Source organism: Globicephala melas, chromosome X, assembly GCF_963455315.2.
Source record: "Globicephala melas chromosome X, mGloMel1.2, whole genome shotgun sequence".
NCBI classification, from domain to species: Eukaryota; Metazoa; Chordata; class Mammalia; order Artiodactyla; family Delphinidae; genus Globicephala; species Globicephala melas.
Genome location: NC_083335.1, coordinates 37,839,201 through 37,860,803, shown reverse-complemented (window position 1 = coordinate 37,860,803; position 21,603 = coordinate 37,839,201). Strand labels below are relative to the sequence as shown.

The window sequence follows — 21,603 nt, the reverse complement described above, 5'->3', positions numbered from 1 at the left end:
AGATATTTTCAACTGGGTCTTTACTGTATGATAAAGAGATTTGCTATTTCTCTACAGGAAATCACCTACCCCTGTGGTTTGAATGGAAATGAAAGAGACACATGTTGCCATTTCTCTTTAAAGTCCTTTAAAAATGAACGTTTTTCCCCTTTAAGTGAATTTCAGTTTACTTGGCGATTCTCCTCCCTCTAATTGAGGGAAAGGCCCCCTGCTTTCCCCATCACAGGGAGGGGGCGGAGCATCCTCTGAGAAGCTTGGATGTGAGCTGTGCCTGGCCACTCTTGGGGGAGGGGCTATATTTCACGAGACTGCAGCTGACAAGAAGCTTCAAGGTAATGGCTGTCTTAAAGCTAGTTTTTTTCTGGGAATTTCTTTCGGCTATAGTGTTACGGTGAAAAAAATAGAGACTGTTGCCTGGGAGAGGTGGGAATAGAATATAGTGTGGGGGAAATTCCTGTTACTGTGACAGAATCAGTCCCCTGGAAAATTCAGTTTCTCCCGATATTTTTTGAAGTCCACAGTGTGGGAATGGGCGATCAGATTACAGCATCTAAATTAAGACTTAAGTGAGGCATGCTGTTCATGTTAATTGTTTACATGGCATTCCATGTTTCTATCTTCGTTACAGATTTTATTATATTTAAACATTTATTATTCTACAAAACATAACTGATAGAAAAATGTAACCATAAAAAGTGCTTGGCACATACAACCACAAATATAAATGTACAACGAACGTGGAAGGGATTCAGATATGCTGTTGAGTGATAACATTTGTAAAAAAATATGTGCATTTTTCTTACAGAGGGAACTAGATTCCCATGTTAATAGTCAGCATCTCTGGAGTGTTCAGACTTCTGGGGATTTCAAAATATATTTTAACCAGTTTTCAGCATTTTTAGAACTGTTTTATTCCATGATAATTTTTATAATTAGTAGAGCAAAATGAAGCTGAAACAAATTGTATCCATTTGGTTTTAGACACATAAGCATTCACAGACAAACACAGACATTCAGACATACCGCTCCCCCCCACCAGTCTTTTGCCGATAGTGGAAATTTTCCTGGACCTGATCAAGCGCGTAGCCTGGTTGCTGTGTTGGCTACAGCCCTGCCTGTGTCCTCCTTGCAACTCATTCTTTCAGACCACAGGTATGGCCATGGTCAGCAATAACAATTTTTCTATATCTTTTAAGTTTAAGAGTGAGACAGAGAGAAGATTTGGTTTATTTCTACTAGCAGTTTTAAAAATATTATGTGACGTGGTGCATCCATACAACTACAATTGAACGTTAAATAGCTGACAAAAGTATGAAAATGTCGCGATTTGAAAAGATGTCTGAGCAGTAGTACTAGCTGAAAAATGCAAATTGAAGAATGGCAAACACCATATTAGGTCATTTAAAGATAGAGGACTGTGTTAATACAATATGTGTAACAACATCAGAAAAAATAGAAGGGTACCTACACTAAATGGGATTACTTGTATAGTGTGAGAGGACAGTCCTTACTATCTCTATTTTAAAATGATTCTTAACGCATATTTAGTCATTTCCTAACAATATCAGAAAAAAGTTTGAGGTAAAATGTTACAAATTAGGGGGAAATTACATTTGAAGTGATTGAAACAAAGTCACATTGAAAATACTTATCAATATGGAAAAACTTTCAAACTGTGAGCTTGAGCACGGTAAAAAGCTGGTTTGAAGTTATATGTATCATGTATATATGTAAAGAAAAATGTTGAAAGATACTCAGGAAATAATAATATTGATCATTTTTCCAGAATTATACTTTCTTTTTAAAAATCGTATCTTTTCAATTTTCAGTAAGCATGCAATTTTTTGTCAGACCCTTGCAACTAAAGACATTAGCATTCCATTTTTTGTGTGATGCATAACAAAACTCTAAATTTGAGTATGGTATATTCTAGAAGCCTGAGAAAATTGCTGGCTTGACAGGATGTAAGTTCCCACCCGTCTCCCTTAAGAAGGATCTAGTATTAACGGGATGCAGCTCTGGTACTGGTCACAAGATGGCGCTTGTAGGGTTTTCCATGTTTTCTCTAGGCAACTATTTTTATGAAGTAAGGAAACAATGCCATGAAATGTACTTTATGTTAGCAGACTATCAGACAACATGTAGAATGTGATTGTAGTTCCATTGAAAAAATTGTACATGCCTAGGAAAAAAAAGCCCTATATGAGGACTGATGTGGGGACCCAAACAGAAACATTTTGAAAACAAAGCTACACAGATTTGGCCTATAGAAGAAACAAGTCAATTGTTATTTCCCTTCTTTCCAGTCCCCAAAGCATACTTTTCACTAGAGGGATGATTTTAGCATGAACCTAATAACATAACTGTGTCACAAAGAACATTTCAAATAACATGAACAAGAAGGAAAATAAGGCAGCTACATCACACATGAGATTTCATCTAATTCCTGTGTTTCAGAATGATATTCCTGCTAAAGTTTTGGTAGGGAAGCTTCTTTACGCCTTTTCCATTTAATTGGTTTGATTCCCTGTCTACTTTTGGACAGCTTAGATTAATATCAAAGATGTACACGACCTGGGGAATCTGCATGTGATGCCAGTTGAGCCTCAGAAAGGCAGCACGACCACAAAAGTGCCGAGCAGGGAGAAAGCTCTGCTGGACAAGCAGTTGGAGTGAGAATAAAAACAACCAGGTCACAGGGCCAGATCCTGCACGATCCACGTGACATTGGGTAAGACTCTTCCCGTCTCATGTTAAAACATGGTTAAATTGAGAATATGGAGTGCAATTTGTTTTTTTATTTTTTGGAAAAGATGAATTTATTTTTATTTAACATCTTTATTGGAGTATGATTGCTTTACAATGGTGTGTTAGTTTCTGCTTTATAACAAAGTGAATCAGCTATACATATACATATATCCCCATATCTCCTCCCTCTTGGGAGGGAGATGCAATTTGTTTCGATTCTGGTCCAGTGACCATACTTTTTAAATGAAAACCACGGATTCTAAGCAGAAAAGAATTAAATGTGTTAAGCTCCTATGAAGAAATAATACAGAAGACACAGGACGCAGCCCCAGTCCAGGTCGCACTGCCCTTCTGTGCCCCAAGGCCCTCACTGGCCATCTAAGGAGAGCCACTGGCCGTGATCGCCACTTGGTAGTATATTTCTGTACTTTGAAGATAAAGCAGAAATCTTCTTTAAAAAAAAAAAAGAAGTTATGCAAATGAGTATGATGATGTCTACTTTTGGAAGACTTGCAGGTCCCAGCCAACTGCCTGACTCTCAATAAATCCTTGAAAACTACCCTATCCGGAGGGAGACGCAAGAGGGAAGAGATATGGGAACACATGTATATGTATAACTGATCCACTTTGTTATAAAGCAGAAACTAACACACCATTGTAAAGCAATTATACTCCAATAAAGATGTAAAAAAAAAAAAACTACCCTATCCAATAAGTAGCCATGACAGCCATTCCAAATATCTGACTCCTAAGCTCATCCTCTTAATGAGGTCATTGTGTTGTTGTCTGAATCCAAGAGACACAAACCCCAGTATCTGTGTCTTGCTGCCTAGATAGGGCAGCACTGAAACTTTAAAAGTTTAAAAGATCACCCTAGAATAACCCTCAGGAGGCCCCAAAATACCAAAACACCCAATAATAGCAATGGTGCCCCTGATGCATTTCATTCCTCAACACTCCCCTTTCTGAAGCTCCCACCATACACACGCTCATTCATTCCTTATATTTAATAGCTATAATAGGCCTACATACAGGGGCATTATAGAACTATTTCTCTTTCCTTGTACATATATATATTTGTGTGTGTGTGTGTGTGTGGTAGGCGGGCCTCTCCCTGTTGTGGCCTCTCCCATTGCGGAGCACAGGCTCTGGATGCGCAGGCTCAGCGGCCATGGCTCACGGGCCCAGCCGCTCCATGGCATGTGGGATCTTCCCAGACCGGGGCACGAACCCGTGTCCCCTGCATCGGCAGGCGGACTCTCAACCACTGCGCCACCGGGGAAGCCCTCTTTTCTTGTATTTTTAAATATATTTCCCCAACCACAGTATGTTTCTTTGGTGCCCAGTATTTATTCATCTTTTTGTCTGTCTTCTCCATTTTTATTTTCCACCTTTCTTCTCCTTTGACAGAGAAATCCCTTTGCTTATTCTCTTTTCTCTTTCCCATTTCTTTGAGTATTGCTCATTCAGAATTGTTTATTCAAGCTTCCTTGCAAGTTTTCAGGAGGATATGTATGAGCACAGAAGGGGGAAACTGCTTAGTAGCCCTAAGGCAAATAGATGCCTGTAAAATCACTGTGTTTGTGGTTAACCAGGCAGTCATATACAGACCAATGACCTAAGGATTTTTCTAGATGATTTGGAGTTCACTGGTTGATTCCCAGTCTATATCTAGATGTACCAATCAATCACATGCACATTCACATCTTCAATGGCTCATTTTGAAATCTTTTCTTCTTTTCCCCTTCCTTCTTATGTTCATATCTACTCCTTGCTACACGCTTAGACTGTTACTGAACTTTTAAAAATTATTTTAACCTTGTAATATATTTTGATATCTGGTAGCTCCAGTGGTCCCTTTAGTGAGCTATTAAAGTTAGAACTCAGTCAGAAACCCATGTCTGAATATCTGTTTGAGGACTTCTAACACATAACAAGCTTGGCATAAAGCTTGTCTGAGAAATTCTGAAATTCAGACGGTATATGTTTAACAGTCTCTCATATTTCCTCACTAAAGAACTGATAAGTACCTTTATTCAGAGTGCTCACAGGAATAATTTTGGTCCAGCGTGGATCTTTCTTTTCCTCTGGGTGTCTCAGAAGCTGGTGGGGGTGGAGGGTGCAGTGAGAAAGGGATTCCCTTTATCTTTAAATTCCCCAAGGCAGATACAATGAAGGTCTTTCTCTGCTTGATGATCCTCTGAAGAACACTACAACCTAGTCTATCTACTTGAATACTCAGAGTGTAATAAAATTTTATTTTTTTATTTTTAAGTTTATTCTTTTTTATAAATTTATTTATTTTACTTATTTATTTTTGGCTGTGTTGGGTCTTCGTTGCTGTGCATGGGCTTTCTCTAGTTGCAGCGAGCGGGGGCTACTCTTCGTTGCAGTGCGCAGGCTTCTCATTGCGGTGGCTTCTCTTGTTGCGGAGCATGGGCTCTAGGCACGCAGGCTTCAGTAGTTGCAGCACATGGGCTCAGTAGTTGTGGCTCGCGGGCTCTAGAGTACAGGCCCAGTAGTTGTGGCACACAGGCTTAGTTGCTCCGTGGCATGTGGGAGCTTCCTGGACCAGGGCTTGAACCTGTGTCCCCTGCATTGGCAGGCGGATTCTCAACCACTGCGCCACCAGGGAAGCCCTGTAATAAAGTTTTATTTGCTATGTGCTGTGATGATGACGTTGTGGGGTCCTCATCAACCTTCCTTTCATTTTATTTCTTTTAATGTTTCCCATTCCATCATCCTGACTCTTGAATTCCTAGCAGCTTCATCCATGGACACTGTGTAGGTTTTAGCATTACTTGGGAAATACAAAAATCTCCAAATATGGCAGGTTTATCTTCTTGTGACCTCTAGGTCACTGGTTGGTTGGTTGTTGTTGTTTTTTCTTTTTTCCCAATCATGTTTACATGCATTTGACCAGAGATTATTGTGTCCCTTTGGCCGTGGCAGTGATTCACTATCTGGCTTGCCTTTTTCTTACCTGGAATGCTCATCCTTCGTAAGTTTTCTTCTGATACTCTTCTGCTTTAGGTGGGCTGACATTCGGCCAGTGAACATTAATAATAAGATCTTAACTTTGTTTACAGGCAGTTTCAACTGTTTGTGCCTGTGCCTTAGGGGTCATTGAATATTTCGAATATCCATTAAGAATCTAAAATTTCTTTCTTTAACTATGCTTATGGCCCCCTTGTAGTTTTTGGGAGTATTCTAAATGGACCATTTTTACTCTTTTATATGGCCCTTATACACTAAAAATATTGACATTTGTTTATTCTATAACCATTCTGTATCTCTTATGTTATTTGGCTTCTACTTTCTTACTGGGGACATATTCTTAACCAGATCTCTGTCTCCAGATTATAGCGCTTTGACTTCTGCTCCTTCCTGTCCTTCTACTCATAAGGTTGAATGGCACGCATCAAAAGTCAGGTTCTGGGGCTTCCCTGGTGGCGCAGTGTTGAGAGTCCGCCTGCCGATGCAGGGGACATGGGTTCGTGCCCTGGTCTGGGAGGATCCCACATGCCGCAGAGCGGCTGGGCCCGTGAGCCATGGCCGCTGAGCCTGCGCATCCGGAGCCTGTGCTCCGCAATGGGAGAGGCCACAACACTGAGAGGCCCATGTACCGCAAAAAAAAAAAAAAAAAAAGTCAGGTTCTTAGGTGCCCCCCGCAACATTTTTAAAACAAATTCAGAAGTAGAAGTTAATAAAAGTTAGTTAAAACATGGAAGCAACCTAAATGTCCATCGCCAGAGGAATGGATAAAAAAGATGTGGTACATATATACAATTGAATACTACTCAGCCATAAAAAAGAACAAAATAATGCCATTTTCAGCAACGTGGATGGACCTAGAGATGGTCATACTGAGTGAAATAAGTCAGACAGAGGAAGACAAGTGTCATGTGATATCACTTATATGTAGAATCTAAAAAAAGATACAGATGAACTTATTTACAAAACAGAAACAGACTCACAGACACAGAAAACAAATTTATGGTTACCAAAGGGGAAAGGTGGGGGGAAGGGGTTAATTAGGAGTTTGGGATTAACATATACATACTACTATATATAAAATAGGTAATCAACAAGGATCTACTGTATAGCACAGGTAACTCTACTCAATATTCTGTAATAACCTATATGGGGAAAGAATCTGAAATAGAATGGATATATGTGTATGTATAACTGAATCACTTTACTATACACCTGAAACTAATACAACATTGTAAATCAACTATACTCCAATATAAAATAAAAATTAAAAAAATAAAGATGCTAAGCATAACAAAAAATTTATAAAGACGTTAAACAAATTGAATATCTAATATATTCTTTGCACACTCCAGAGGACATTTTTACACATACCAGTGGAACTCACAACCTCCTTTGGCAATCATTGGCCAAAAGTAGAAACAAAATTCCTGTGTGTATCCCCATTACTCTACTGTAAAATTTCAACTTCTTAGATAGATCATATTCTGATTGGATGCCTGTTTAAGACTTAGGTTTATTAAGGTATAATTTACATAGAGTTAAATTCACTCTTTTAGGTATATAATTTTATGAATTTTGACAAACATATACAGTCATGTAATAACCAGTACAGTCAAGGTATAGAATATTTCCATAACTCCAAAATGTTCCTTCTTGCCTGACTGTAGTCAGTACTCTCTCTCAACCCCAATTCCTAGCAACCACTGGTCTGATTCCTGTCCCTATAGTTTTTCATTTTCCAGAATGTCATATAAATGGAATCATACAATATCTAGCATTTTGCCCCTGGCTTCTTTCACTTAGCATAACATTTCTGATATTTACCTATGTTGGTGCATGTATTAGTAGTTTATTCTTTATTATAGCTTACAGGTATTCTGTTATTTTACAATTTCTGTATCCACTCACCAGTAGATTTATAGTTTATGCTGATTATGATTAAAGTTGTTATAAACATTCCAGAACAGATCTTTGTACATGAGTTTCATTTCTCTTGGGTAAGTACCCAAGGAATGGGATATCTGGGTTTTTGGTAAGTGTATGTCTATATTAGAAACTGCCAAACTGTTTTCTAAAGTAGCTGTGATGTTTTGTATTTCCACCAATAATGTATAAGTTCCAGTAGCTCTGCATCATTGCAAGCAGTTGATATTGTCAGATTTTTTTCTCTTTTTAATATTAGCCATTTTTATAAAGGTGTTAGTGGTGTCTCATTGTAGTTTTACTCACATATCTTTAATTACTAATAGTGATGAGCATTATTTAATGTGTTCAATTGATGTTTATATATTTTCTTTGATGCAGATCTATTTAAATTAGTTGTCTATTTTTTAAATTGGGCTGTTAATCTTATTATTGAATTGTAAGAGTTCTTTATATATTCTGGATACAATTTTTTAAATCAGATACTTGTTTTGCAAATAAATTCTCCCACTCCGGATTTTCATTTTATTTTTTGAAGAGCAGAAGTTTTCAAGTCAAATTTATGAAATTTTTTTATAGTCCATGCTTTTTGTGTTCTAATAAATCTTTGCCTAAATGAAACTCTCAAAGATTTTCTACATTGTTTTCTTCTAGGAATTTCATAGTTTTTGCTTTTACATTTAAGTTAGTAATTCATTTTGAGTTAATTTTTGTATATGATCTTATCTAAGCGTTCAGAGTGAATATTTTTGCATATAATGTCCAATTTTTCCAGCACTATTTGTTGAAAAGACCATTATTTCTCCATTTAATTACCATTGTCAGAAATCTGTAGACCATATTTGCTGGTCTATTTGTATTTTATTTATCTATATGTCTATCCTGTGCCAAATAATACACTATTTTGATTACTATAGTCTTGATATCAGGTAGCGTGAGTCTTCCAACTTTGTATTTCCTTCTCAAAATTGTTCTGGCTGTTCTACTAGTTCCTTTGCTTTTCCATATACATTTTAGAGTTACCTTCTCAATTTCTACAGAAATCCTGCTGGGATTTTGATTGAGATTGCAATGATTCTATAGATATGTTTGGGGAGAAGTTACATCCTAAAAATAGTTCATCTCTCAGTCAGTGAACTTGATGTATTTCTCCATTTATTCAGCTCTTCCTTAATTTCTCTCACCATTTTTTTTGAAGTCCTCAGCATGGAAATCATGCACATATTTGTTAGATGTATTCTAACAGTATTTCCTGGGTTTTGATGATATAATAAATGGTACTTTGCTAAACTTCGACTTCCAAATTTTATTATATAGAAACAAATTATGTTAGCCTTATATGCAATTATACTGATAAACTTACGTATTAGGTCTAGTAGCTTTTTTTTCTATTGGTAAATTCATTGGGATTTTCTGCATAGATCATCATGTTGTCTGCAATTAAAAACAGTTTTATTTCTTCCTTTCCAATCTGCATGGTTTTAATTTATTTTTCAGGTGTTATTTATTGGTTAGGACCTCCAGTATAATGTTGAATAGAAGTGGTGAAAGCAGACACCCATGCCTTGTTCCTGATTTTAGGTGAAAAGCATTCCATGTTTCACCATTAAGTGTGATTTTAACTTTAGGTTTTATATAGATAACCTTGATCAGGTTGATTGAGATCCCTTTAAATCCTAGTTTGCCAAACATTTTTATCATGAATGTCTGTGGAATTATGTCAAATGCTTTTTCCGCATCAATTGAGATGTTCTCTATTTTCTTCTTTATTTAGTCTGTGATATGGTGAGTTACATTGATTGATTGACAAATATATAACCATCCTTAAACTTCCAGGATAAACACCATTTATTCATAATATTTTATCCTTTTTCTATACCATTGGATTTTTTCTGTATCATTTTCTGTAATTCTATATCATTTCTGTATCATTGGATTTGTTTCTGAGGCATATTGATCTGTAATTTTCTTCACTTGTTATATTTTTTTTCTAGTATGAGGTTAATGCTGCATCATAAAATACGTTGGAGATTGTGTCCTCCTTTTCTCACTTCATTATCATCTGGCTTGCATAACAAACTTTATTTTGCTTAGAGTGCAGCCTGAATGCCAGAGGATTTTTCCCAATGGTCTTTCTCCATCCTAAATTTTCAGCAGTCCCTTTACACCTGTGCCACTGGTTGGGGAGCGTGGTGTCTCTCTTCATGCTCTTGCCTGTTTTGCAGCAGTGGGCCTCTGTTATTAGGTGCTAGGTTCGTGGTGAGGCAAGGAGTGTTCTCTGTTTTTCTGTCTAACCTCAACCTTAGAGAGGCACTATGTACCTAGACCTGATGGTTGCACTTTCTCAGCATTCTTTCCTCCGAATGTCAGCTAGCCTCTGATTTACATCTGGGGTTGACCTTTGGTGGGAGATATATTCTTGCCCCTTCCTCAGCAGTAGCTCACCACTGCTTTTTACTCATATAGGATCCTGGACTCAAAGGTTTACTGCTCCTTCTCAAGGGCAGAGGTTTTTTGCTTTTACTGCTCCCCAGTAGCTATGGATTTCTGCCTTTGTCTTGGGGATGGGAGGGTTTCCTATCTTCCCCTCCCCAGGAAGGTGGCGTCTGCTTTTCCCCTAGTGACTTAAGGCTTTTGCCTCCCATGATTGAAGGGTTTGAATTAGTGTGTGGGGCTACGTGTCTGTCCGCCAGCAACAGCTGATTGCCTCCTGCATACCTGAACACTGACATGGGTTCTTTTTGGTCTTCTGCGTTGTCCCCAGTCATGTTTATGTGCTTCTGGTTAAGGACTGTGAAAAATAGCAGTGAGCGTATAGGTGTCTTGGATGCCACATATTCCAAACTACTGACACACTAGCCCATTAAAAGTTTAAGAATTTAAAAATTCATTAAGCTTTCAGCTGATTTTTTTTTTTACCTGCTTGTGTGACAGCTACTTCTGTCTCCATGCTTTGCCAAAGGGGCTGGTTACCCTTTGGAATTCGTTTTACCTCAGTTCTGTGATGAGCTCAAGGGATATTATAGTTTTGTAGATTATTTAGATTTTTGTCATTAAGTTATGGGTGGCATTCTCTTACAGCTTTTTATATCCTAATTTGAAATGGAACTCATGCTTTCTAATAATATATGTATGGGTGTTATTTTTGTTTTCTTTGTTATTAAATGTGCTTTAGGAAGAAGCTGAATATTTCTGAAGCATACTTACAAGAGTTGATTTTTATATACTAGTTATTAAATTTTTCCATTTAATTTTTTAAATTATTATACATTAAAATCATACTTTAAAGTATCATATATAATATATGACTTTTTGTATATACTTCTTTGGATTTTACACATGTATAAATTCATATAATCACTATCACAGTCAGGATATGGAAGATTCCATCACCCCAACAACTTCCTGTGCTATCCCTGTATAGTCACACCCTCTCCCTACCTATAACCCCTAGCAGCCACTGATCATGTCACTATACTTTTCTCTTTTTGAAAATGTCACATAAATGTAATCATACAGTATTGTGGTAGACACACCCTAGGTGGCCAACTCCCTTGTGTAGTTCCCTCCCCTTAGGTATGGACAGAACCTGTGACTTGCTTCCAATCAATAGAATTTGGCAAAAGTGATGGGATGTCACTCACTCCAATAATTATGTTATAAAAGACTAATTTATGTTAAATTAGATACAGGATTCTCTTTTAAGTTGAAGTGACTCCCAGTACATAACTATTTCAAATTCATTAATTCACCATTCATCCAGCCCACATTTTTAGAGCATTTTTCATTTGTGATGAGGTAGGTTCAGTGTGTTTTAATGATTAAAAGCATGGACTCTGGAGTCGAAGTACAGGATTCAAATCCCATATGCCCAGTAGTCTCTAGATATCCTTGTAAAAGTTAATTAACCTCTCTAATGCCTCATCTACAAAGTGGTAATATTCAGAATACCCACCTAACAAGATTTTGTGAGAATCGAGGGAGATGGTGTATTAGTAAACTAATACTTGGTCAAAGCGAATTACTATCTGCTCCTGATTAATTCAGAACCCAGTTCAACATCTAGAAATACACATGCTTAACAAATGTTTGTTGAATTGACAGCATTCAATGTATAATCCAGTTTGAATTCCAGAATGGGAGATGTAAAGAGACACAAGATATTATGGGTTGTGAAGACCTCAGTTCTAGGGTCCTCCCAAACTTAGGATGATGTTGGGTATCCTTCTGCCAGAGCAGCCAAAGCCTTAGTTTTCAGTGGCTGGTGTCTACTTTATTTTTTTTGTTTGTTTAGAAAACACCTTAATTAGTCTTGATTAGGTATCTATGGAAACAAGTCTATATTAGCACTCAGAATACATAATCTTTTTTTTGTTACAGGTGTACAATATAGTGGTTCACAATTTTTAAAGGTTATACTCCTATTTATAGTTATTACGAAATATTGGCTATATTCCCTGTGTTGTACAATATATCCTTGTAGCTTATTTTATACATAGTAGTTTGTACCTCATAAGCCCCTACCCCTATATTGTCCCTCCCCTCTTCCCTCTCTCCACTGGTAAGCATTACTTTGTTCTCTGTATCTGTGAGTCTGTTTCATTTTTGTTATAGTCACTAGTTTGTGGTATTTTTTAGATCCCACATATGTGATATTATGCTAAGTGTCTTTCAGTTAGCATAATACCCTCCAAGTCCATCCATGTTACTGCAAATGGGAAAATTTCATTCTTTTTTATGGCTGAGTAGTATTCCATTGTATATACATACGGTGATGTATAGATATTATTACATCTATAATTATTATCTATCTTCATTAAGATAGTAGTAGTAGTAGTAGTAGCATTAATTATTATTGGGTATCATTCCTCTCCTCCTCCTTCTACAGAACAATGAAATATAAAATATTGTCCAAGGAATTAATCTTTTACTTTGCATTTTGTTTGGAAAATGGTGTGGTGGTGTAGTATTTCCTGATTTATGTGCAATATAGAAAATAGACAAAATAAACACAGCAAAGTATAATTTTAATGTAATGACCATATTTTATGTGCATTTGGTTTTTCCCAAACATGTGAAATAAGAAGAGAGAAAGAAATATTACATTATAAAATATATAATTGAATGTATCTCTTCATTTAAATAAATCCATATTTACACTAGCTTGATAATCCTCTTTAAATTAGGTAATAATACTTTGAAAGTTTTGAAAAGATTAATTATATAATAAGAAAATTATTTTTGTTGCTGATTATATATAAGATCAACTTTTTTATTATATAATAAAAACTTTTACATATATATGTTTATTTTATATATAACTAAGTTTTTATATAAAATAAATAAATTTATATATAAATAAGATATATAAAATAAATTTATTTATAAATATTTTATACATAAATATATATATTACATATTATATAATACAGAGACCAAATAAAACACTTCATTCCATATATCTTCATTTCCAAAATTACCACTAGCAATATTTAAAATTGACTTTCTAAATTAAAGCAGAAATCTAAATTTTAATTTAACACAGGAGAATTTTTTTTTTTTTTTGCGGTATGCGGGCCTCTCACTGTTGTGGCTTCTCCCGTTGTGGAGCACAGGCTCCGGACGCGCAGGCTCAGCAGCCATGGCTCACGGGCCTAGCCGCTCCGCGGCATATGGGATTTTCCCTGACCGGGGCACGAACGCGTGTCCCCTGCATCGGCAGGCAGACTCTCAACCACTGCGCCACCAGGGAAACCCCTACACAGGAGAATTTTAACTAATAGAATGTGCAAGATATATTTCAGACATACAAATACATGTGAATTTTTGAAAGTTAACTTCCCCCACATTGAATTGTGTGAGTGAAAAATACCAATAAAATATAAGAAGAAGTAATTGCCATTTATTGATGAGGGTATATGAAATGGGTGCTTTCCTGCCTAATGAGTGATTTTCAGCCTCTGACAGAAATATCTGTGTTCATGAAGACGTCTCTGGAAATTTCTGAAGCATTTAAGAGAAGAACTGAATAAAAGGAGAGACATACCATGGCCTGGAAACATAAAAAAAATTATAAAGAAGTCATTTTCCCCAAAATGATGTGCAGTTTTAGTGCAATCCCAGTCAAGATCCTTAGTGAACTATTTTAATGAAGCATGACCAGCTGGGTTTTAAATTTACCTACCAAGGTAAGGTGCAGAGAAGGCAAGGAAAAAATATAAAATAGTTTAAATTAGTTTTTTTTTAATAAAGTGATTTGCAACCTCTTTTTTTCAAGAAATCAACACCCTAAGGGAAACTAAACAGACACCTGTTGCCAATTCACTTTCAAGTTCTTTAAAAAGGAACATTTCTACCCTTTAACACTTCAGCAGTTTAACTGGGCAATTCTCCCTCCCATAATTCAGGGAAGGACCGTCTGTCTTCATCACAGGGAGGGGGTGGAGCATTCTCTGAGAAGCTTGGGAGTGAGCTGTGCCAGACCAGTCTTGGGGGAGGAGCTGCATTTTACCAGGCTGCAGCTGACAAGAAGCTTCCAGGTAATGGCTGTCTTAAAGCTAGTTATTTTATAGGGATTTCTCAGGACCCTACAATGAAGATGAGAAAAATAGGGACAGTGGTCTTAGAGTGGTGGGATAAGTGTGTGGTTTTGAGATAATTGCTGGCATTTTGAAAGAATTAATCCTTTGGAATTTTTGTATCTCCCAGTGCTTTAAAAGTCCACAGTGGGAGAAGGGGTGATCAGATTACAGCCTCTATATTAAGACCTCAGTGCAGCACGGGCGTTCATGCTAATTTATTGACTTAGCATTCGATGTTTATATTGCTAGACATTCTGTTACTGTTTGAATTTTTAAGCATTTATTAATTTACACAGAAAATGATGGATAAAAATATATGACAGCATGGAGGGAAATACTTCTATAATTTGATTGACACATAGACTATGTGTGTGTCACCTGTACATGAGCGTGGAAAGGGGAACAAGTATGTATTTGAGTGAAGACACTTGCACATATATATGCATGTATATATGTGTGATATTTTTAAAAAATCTGGGAGAAAATAAGCTCCCATGTTAGCATTTCTGGATGGTCAAGTTACTATTTTAATATTATTTCTTAGCCTATATCACCATCTTTAGAGTAAATTTCCCCATGATTAATTTTATAATCATGAAAGAAAAATGAAGCTGAAACAGCATATCCAATTTGCTTCAAACACATAAGCATTCATAGACACACACAGACATGCAGACATACCCCCCCCCACCCCGGTCTTTTGCCGATAGTGGAAATTTTCCTGGACCTGATCAAGCGCGTAGCCTAGTTGCTGTGTTGGCTACAGCCCTGCCTGTGTCCTCCTTGCAACTCATTCTTTCAGACCACAGGTATGGCCATGGTCAGCAATAACCATTTTTCTATATAGTTTAAGAGTGAGACAGAGAGAGGATTTGGCTTATTTCTACTAGCAATTTTAAAAATATTATATGGCAGTGTGCATCCATAAGTGGAATACCTATGTATCTGGAAAATAAAAACATAATCCTTTACATGTAGAGATTTGAAATGTCTGAGAAATAAAGTGAAAAAAGCAATTTGTAGCATAGCATTTGTTATATTATCTCACTTAAAAATAAATATGTGTGTTAGTAAAACATATATATGCTACTATATAATTCATGCAACCAAATCTGGGAAAACATATCTGCCACACTATTAACAGGATTGTTTATTTGTGTAGTTGTAGAGACAGGATTAGCTTTACTGCTATTTTTAAAATATTTAAAATATTGATATATACTTACTCATTTACTTGTTTTACATCATCAGGAAAAATATTGAGATAAAATGTTATAAATGTGGAAAAAACCTCATTTAAAGTAATTCATAAATCATGTGGAAAATACTTATGTAGGATGATGTTCGAACTATGCTCTTAATTGAGATCTGATGTTGTTTTGAAATGATATGCATTTATCTATACATGTAAAAAACTCTGGAAAGATAGAAAATATTCAGAGTGATTATTTATATAGAGAGTTGTACTTAGTTTTGCATATATCCTTTTGCATCTTTTCAATTTTTAATAAGCTTCTGCATGTTTTATAACCAGAAACATTATAGTTGAAGACACTTTAATCTTCTTATCCTACACAATAAACCCCTTGAACTTAGAAAGTTCTAGAAGCCTGAAAAGGCTCCTGGCTGGCTAAATGTAGTTCCCACCCTTCTCATAAATAAGAAAAATCTGATAGTGATTGAGGCTCTGTGTATAGCTCCTGAGGAGGCTGCAGTTCAGCTTCTGGTCACAAGGTGGCGCTTGACAGGTTTCCTAAATTTTCTCCAGGCAACCATTTTTATGAAGGAGGCCAATAAAGCAATGAAACATATTTTGTATTAGTGGACTGTGAAACAGCATGTAGAGTGTGAATAAAATTCTGTTGAAAAAAAATTATGTGTGTAAAGGATGAAAAATTCACACGGTGATTGATTTGAGGATTCAAACAAAATCTATAGTCGGGTTCATAGTAGACACAAGGCAATTGTTACTTCCCTTTCTTGTCCTAACCTCACACTTTTCCTGGGAAAGATGATTTAAACATGAACCAGATATCATAACTATATCACACAGAGAGAATTTAAAATAATAAAACCAAGGAGGACAGTAAACATCTACATCACAGATGAGATTTCATTTCATTCCTGTGTTTCAGAATGACATGCCTGCTAAAGTTTTGGTAGAGAAGTTTCTTTATGCCTTGTCCATTTGTTTGATTCCCTGTCTCCTTTTGAACAGCCTGTCTCCTTTTGGAGTGAGAATCAAGACAGACAGATCACAGGGCCTGATCCACATGACATTGGGTAAGGCTCTTCTCATTTCACAAAATATTTCACATTAAAAACACGTTGAGAACTTGGGGTATAATTTATTTTGTTTCTTTCTCTGCAGCTTTAGCATTTTTAAATTAAAAACTACATTTCATATTAAAATCATGTTAGGTTGAGAATTTGAGGTGTAATTCATTTTGCTCCCTGTTCTATAGCCATAATGTTTTGTAATTAAAAGTAATAGCTTCTCCTTTGGGGACAGAATCTCATGTGTTAAACCACTATGAAGAATTCATGCAAGAGACTATTCAGATTTCTACATGAGGTCCTATCCAACCACTTGACTCTCAAGAGATCCTTGATAATTATCCTATCCAATATGTGAACCTGGTAGCCATTCTGAATTTTTATCTTCTAAGCTCATGCTATTAACAAGGTCATTGTGTTGTGGTCTGGGTTCAAGAGATAGAGACCCTATTATCTTTGTCTCCCTGCTTTGGGTAGACAAGGAAGCATTTATAGCTTAAAATTTATAAAGCTGTGTGTTCAGCTACAGCAGTGCTTCCAAAGAGTTCTTAGACAAGTAGCCTCAGCATCATTTGATAACTTATTAGAAGTGCAAAACATTGGATTCTGTCTAGACCTTCTGAATAAAATTCTCAGGATAGGGCATAGAAATCTAGTTTTAACAATCCTCCAGATGATTCTGATGCACGCTAAGTTCAGAGTCCCGCTGCCCCAGGTATAACATTAGGGGCACAGAAGTCCGAAAATATCTAATAACATAGAATTCCTGACACACCATCTCTGCCATCATGCACATACAGTCACTCTTTAATAATCATGTGCAATAATGAGGGTAAGTTCTTTAGTTTGGGATATTATAAAAATACTTTTCCAATTCTCATCCCACACCTTATATTATTCTGCATTTTTCTCCTCCGTCTGATGCCCCACTGAGCATTGTCCTTTCTTCTGTCTCTGCTCTATTTGCAGTTGCTCACCAACTTTGGCAAAATAATTTTATTTGCTGATACTTCTCTTCTCTTCCTTTTCGTTATTTCAGTATCTTCCATATCGTCCCATTCAAACAACGTGTTCAAGCATCCTTGGGAAATTCAGCTGGAGAACAGGCCACACAAGCTGTAAACCCTTTGTAATTCTTTGTAGTTTTAACAGGGGCATTGCTAAAAGTATTGTTTGTGGTAGGAACTTCCTTAGCAGTGACAAGAATAGCCAGACACCTCAATCTCTGCTAGTAAACTCTTGGCACACAAATCTAAATCATAATGGATGCCAAGTATGTCTTATGCAATTGGCAAGGCCAGCTGTGGCCAGCAAAAGTTTTGTCCAGATCTGCGGCTTCATCAAACAGTAAGAGAAAAAAGACATTTTCCCTAGAAGTTCAGATACTCTCACTAGATAAAACAATTAAAGTGGAAAGCACAGAAACAAAGATCCTCAGTAAATCTCAAGTTGAAGCTATTGCCTTCTCACTAGCAGCACAGTCAGAGGTCAGTGACCCACCTAGAGAGGAAACAGCCTATGCAAGGTCACTAAAAATGGCACTGGATATTCTGAATGAGAGAACAAATTTGATTCAAGCAAGCAGTTCAGATGAGGGAGAGACCACGACACTGTCTCAAAATGTACCACAAAAGCTTTCTGATTCACCCCCTCGTAAAATGTATCGGAAGCACGAAGGAGACTTACCAAAGTGTCTTGAGGAAAATGAAAATTCAACATCCCTGTTAGTATCTTCAGAGAGTGATGATTCCCTGTATGATGATAAATCACGGGTGCATGCAGTCATTGATACTATTCCAAGTGAAATGGAAACAAAGTCATCACAAAACTTCAGCTGGCGCCACACTTTCCCTTCACTTTCAGAAGATGAGGATGAAAAGGAGAGCAAGAAAAAGATTGACATCTCAACAATTATGCCTTTGCATTCCACAATTAAAGAGGAGGATGTATATGTTAAAGATGAAAAGTTCACTCCAACTTTACAATCAGATAGCTTCACTGTGCCCAAAGCTTTGAAAGAGGAGGCACAGGACATCTGCCCAGAGGCCCCAGCTATTTCCTCTGAATGCTCTACCTTCTCAGAGAATAGTGAAGATCCTGGAGAGGGCCCCTCCAATCCATGCTCAGATACCAGCCAGAATCAACCTACTGTGGAATCAGAGATGGGTGTTGTGGCATCCCCTAGGCCTTCTTCATGGGAACACCAGGTTTCCTTTAGTGCCTCTAACCATGCCATGGATTATTCACTCCTTGTGAATAATGAAAGAAATCTTCAGAGACTGGATTTTGAGGAACTTGGGGAAGAACTTCAAGCTTCTGACAAGTCAGTTCATCTAAATTCTATTGATGCTTCCATATTAGATGACAATGAGGAAGATGAAGAACTTCCACGTTTCATTTTTCATTATGAGCCACGTTCATTTGAAACAGGAATGATAGTCTGGTTTAAATATCAAAAATATCCATTTTGGCCAGCAGTGGTAAAAAGCATCAGGCGAAAAGAGAGAAAAGCAAGTGTGCTTTTTGTTGAGGCAAATATGAATCCTGAAAAGAGAGGCATTAGAGTGCCTTTTAGAAGATTAAAGAAATTTGACTGTAAAGAGAAACAAGCACTAGTAGATAAAGCCAGGGAGGACTACAGTGAAAGTATTGACTGGTGCATCTCACTGATTTGTGACTACAGAGTTAGAATAGGTTGTGGTTCTTTTGTAGGCTCTTTCCTTGAGTATTATGCTGCTGACATTAGTTATCCACTTAGGAAAGTAATCAAACAGGATACCTTCAGGAACTTATTTCCAAAGCTGCAAAATGAAAATCCTGTGGAATCAATGGTTGTGACTTCCCAGACCAAGAAAATGTCCTTCCAGAAAATTCTTCCAGACCGAATGAAGTCTGCTCGGGACCGAGCCAACAAGAACCTAGTGGACTTCATTGTGAATACAAAGGGAACAGAGAGCCATCTTTTAGCCATTTTAAAAGGCATGAAAGGGTCCAGATGGCTGAAATCATTTTTGAATGCAAATAGGTTCACACCCTGTATTGAAACATACTTTGAGGATGAAGATCAGTTGGATGAGGTGGTGAAATATTTACAAGAAATCTACAAACAAATAGATGAAAAAATGCTGACTCTGATAAGAGATGATAAAATTAAATTTATCCTGGAAGTTCTTCTGCCGGAAGCAATCATTTGTTCAATTTCTGCTGTTGATGGATTAGATTACAAGGCAGCAGAAGCAAAGTATCTAAAAGGGCCATCTCTAGGATACAGGGAAAGAGAATTATTTGATGCAAAAATCATATTCGAAAAGAGACGGAAACCATTAACAAATGAAGCTCCTTAAATCTTCTGAGAGTCCAAACCATAACAGGGAACTTCCATAGATGCTAGTTTTTTAAAAAATCTCTGAATGATTCTAACATATAAATATTTTCCAGAAATGGGAGATTTTGGGTGATGAGTTCACTTTTTCTTTGCAATCTCTAGGATCTACGACTCTTCCTACATCTTCATTTCCTTTTCCTGTGCTTCTTCAAAGTCAAATTATTAACATATTTCAGCAGTTCTACTTTCCCATACATTTTTAGAATGCATAATTCCTAAATGATTTATAAGGGAAAGTGCTATTTTGTTTTTTGACATTTTTGTGTCTATGCTGTATAGTTAAATACAGTGTGCACAATCATTTTAACATTAAAGTTGCACTGGTATTAGATATTAAGCAAGATAATTAGAAAAAAGTTAAAAAGCATCAATTATATATTTTTGCTTAATTTTTATAAAATATTAGGTTTTCTCTTAAGATAGCTGAATTATTTTTCTTGCCATGCTTATTTATTTTTGGAAAAAAATATCTCTGAGATATAGAACCAAAGATAGAGATGCGTTGCTATATATTATAACTAACTACAATTGCTTTTGCAAGAAAACAATGTGGACTTCAAAAATAAAGTTAATGAATTACCAGCATGCAGTCTTTGTGTGTGTGAATAACATCTCAGCATGCAGAAAATAATTTTGGCAGCCTTGAACAAGATTGTCCATTCTACACTTCCCTGAAATTCCATGTATGGAAGTGTCTATCATTCAATAGCTGAATGGTTTCTTAAAACAGACAGGCTTTCGGCTGTCTTCATAACTGACATTGGCTGTATCTTAATATAGCCTTCTGACCACACGTGGAAGGTAGCTAGAATCATTGTATTCATGGTCTGGCTACTCTAGATGTATGAGTCCAGACTGACTGCTTAAGAGCCCATCTGGTTTGATACAAACTGTAGAAAATGCAAGCACTTTGTTCTGAGTCTTGTATCTCCAAATACATAGTCACTTGTTTCAAACCAAGCAATTTTTATCATCTGGCTTATTCATGCAGTAGTTCCAGTTGCTTTCAATAATATAAATTCCAACTGGTAAATCATTCCACACTACTAGAAAGAGTAGATGGACCAAAGTCTGTGAATTTGGAAATGGGTCACAGAAAAAGTCTCTATTTGGCAAAATATGACAATTATCCCAATGTGTTTAAAAATACACAATTGAAAGTTAAAGCCTGAAGCCAGTGAACTGTTTATTCTAACTGGAAACAAGACTTTAGTGAGAATAAATATTAAGAGAACTATTTTATTTTAAAAGTTTGATGTAAAAATAAATGCTAAGGGCTCTACATGAACCTGTCTGCATTTTTCAGAGTGAGACAGCTGTCACTCTTGGGCTTTTGTTATGTGTTCACATGGCCACGTGTTTATGTAAAAGTTGCAGAAGTTCGATGTTTTGATTTTCCATAAAACTATTATATCTTTCACCTTGGATGTCCACTTCACCATACTTCAGATTGTACAGCTACATAAGTGGTGTTTCTGCGTGTATATATATATATATATATATATATATATATATATATATGATTTGTTTGGAATTTTTGCTTATTGTAGTTGTCATGATTTTAATCTTGTTATACATTATCTTATAATTCTAAATAAATATTCACTTTCATGATTGATTCTGTGTTATTTTAAAAGAAAGCCTTCAAAACTGTGTAAGCTTCAGATTTCACAGAACCTTCTCTGGACCCTG

General features: G+C 36.4%; 1 protein-coding gene across 4 annotated transcripts; it reads left to right on the top strand.

The window, feature by feature from the left end:
* Positions 1–201: 201 nt before the first annotated feature.
* PWWP3B (PWWP domain containing 3B) lies at positions 202–21,387 on the top strand. Of its 4 annotated transcripts, none has more exons than XM_060292924.1 (6): positions 202–332; positions 1,040–1,152; positions 2,546–2,731; positions 14,076–14,207; positions 16,468–16,532; positions 17,566–21,387. In XM_060292924.1, exon 6 carries the CDS (start codon positions 17,789–17,791, stop codon positions 19,868–19,870), a length of 2,082 nt encoding a protein of 693 aa, XP_060148907.1. In that variant the 5' UTR covers positions 202–332; positions 1,040–1,152; positions 2,546–2,731; positions 14,076–14,207; positions 16,468–16,532; positions 17,566–17,788; the 3' UTR covers positions 19,871–21,387. The 4 variants fall into 4 exon arrangements, with proteins under 4 accessions (XP_060148907.1, XP_030705063.1, XP_060148906.1 ...); XM_060292923.1 differs by having other exon boundaries at positions 279–332; positions 982–1,152; XM_030849203.2 differs by lacking the exon at positions 1,040–1,152 and having other exon boundaries at positions 254–332.
* Positions 21,388–21,603: the final 216 nt, after the last annotated feature.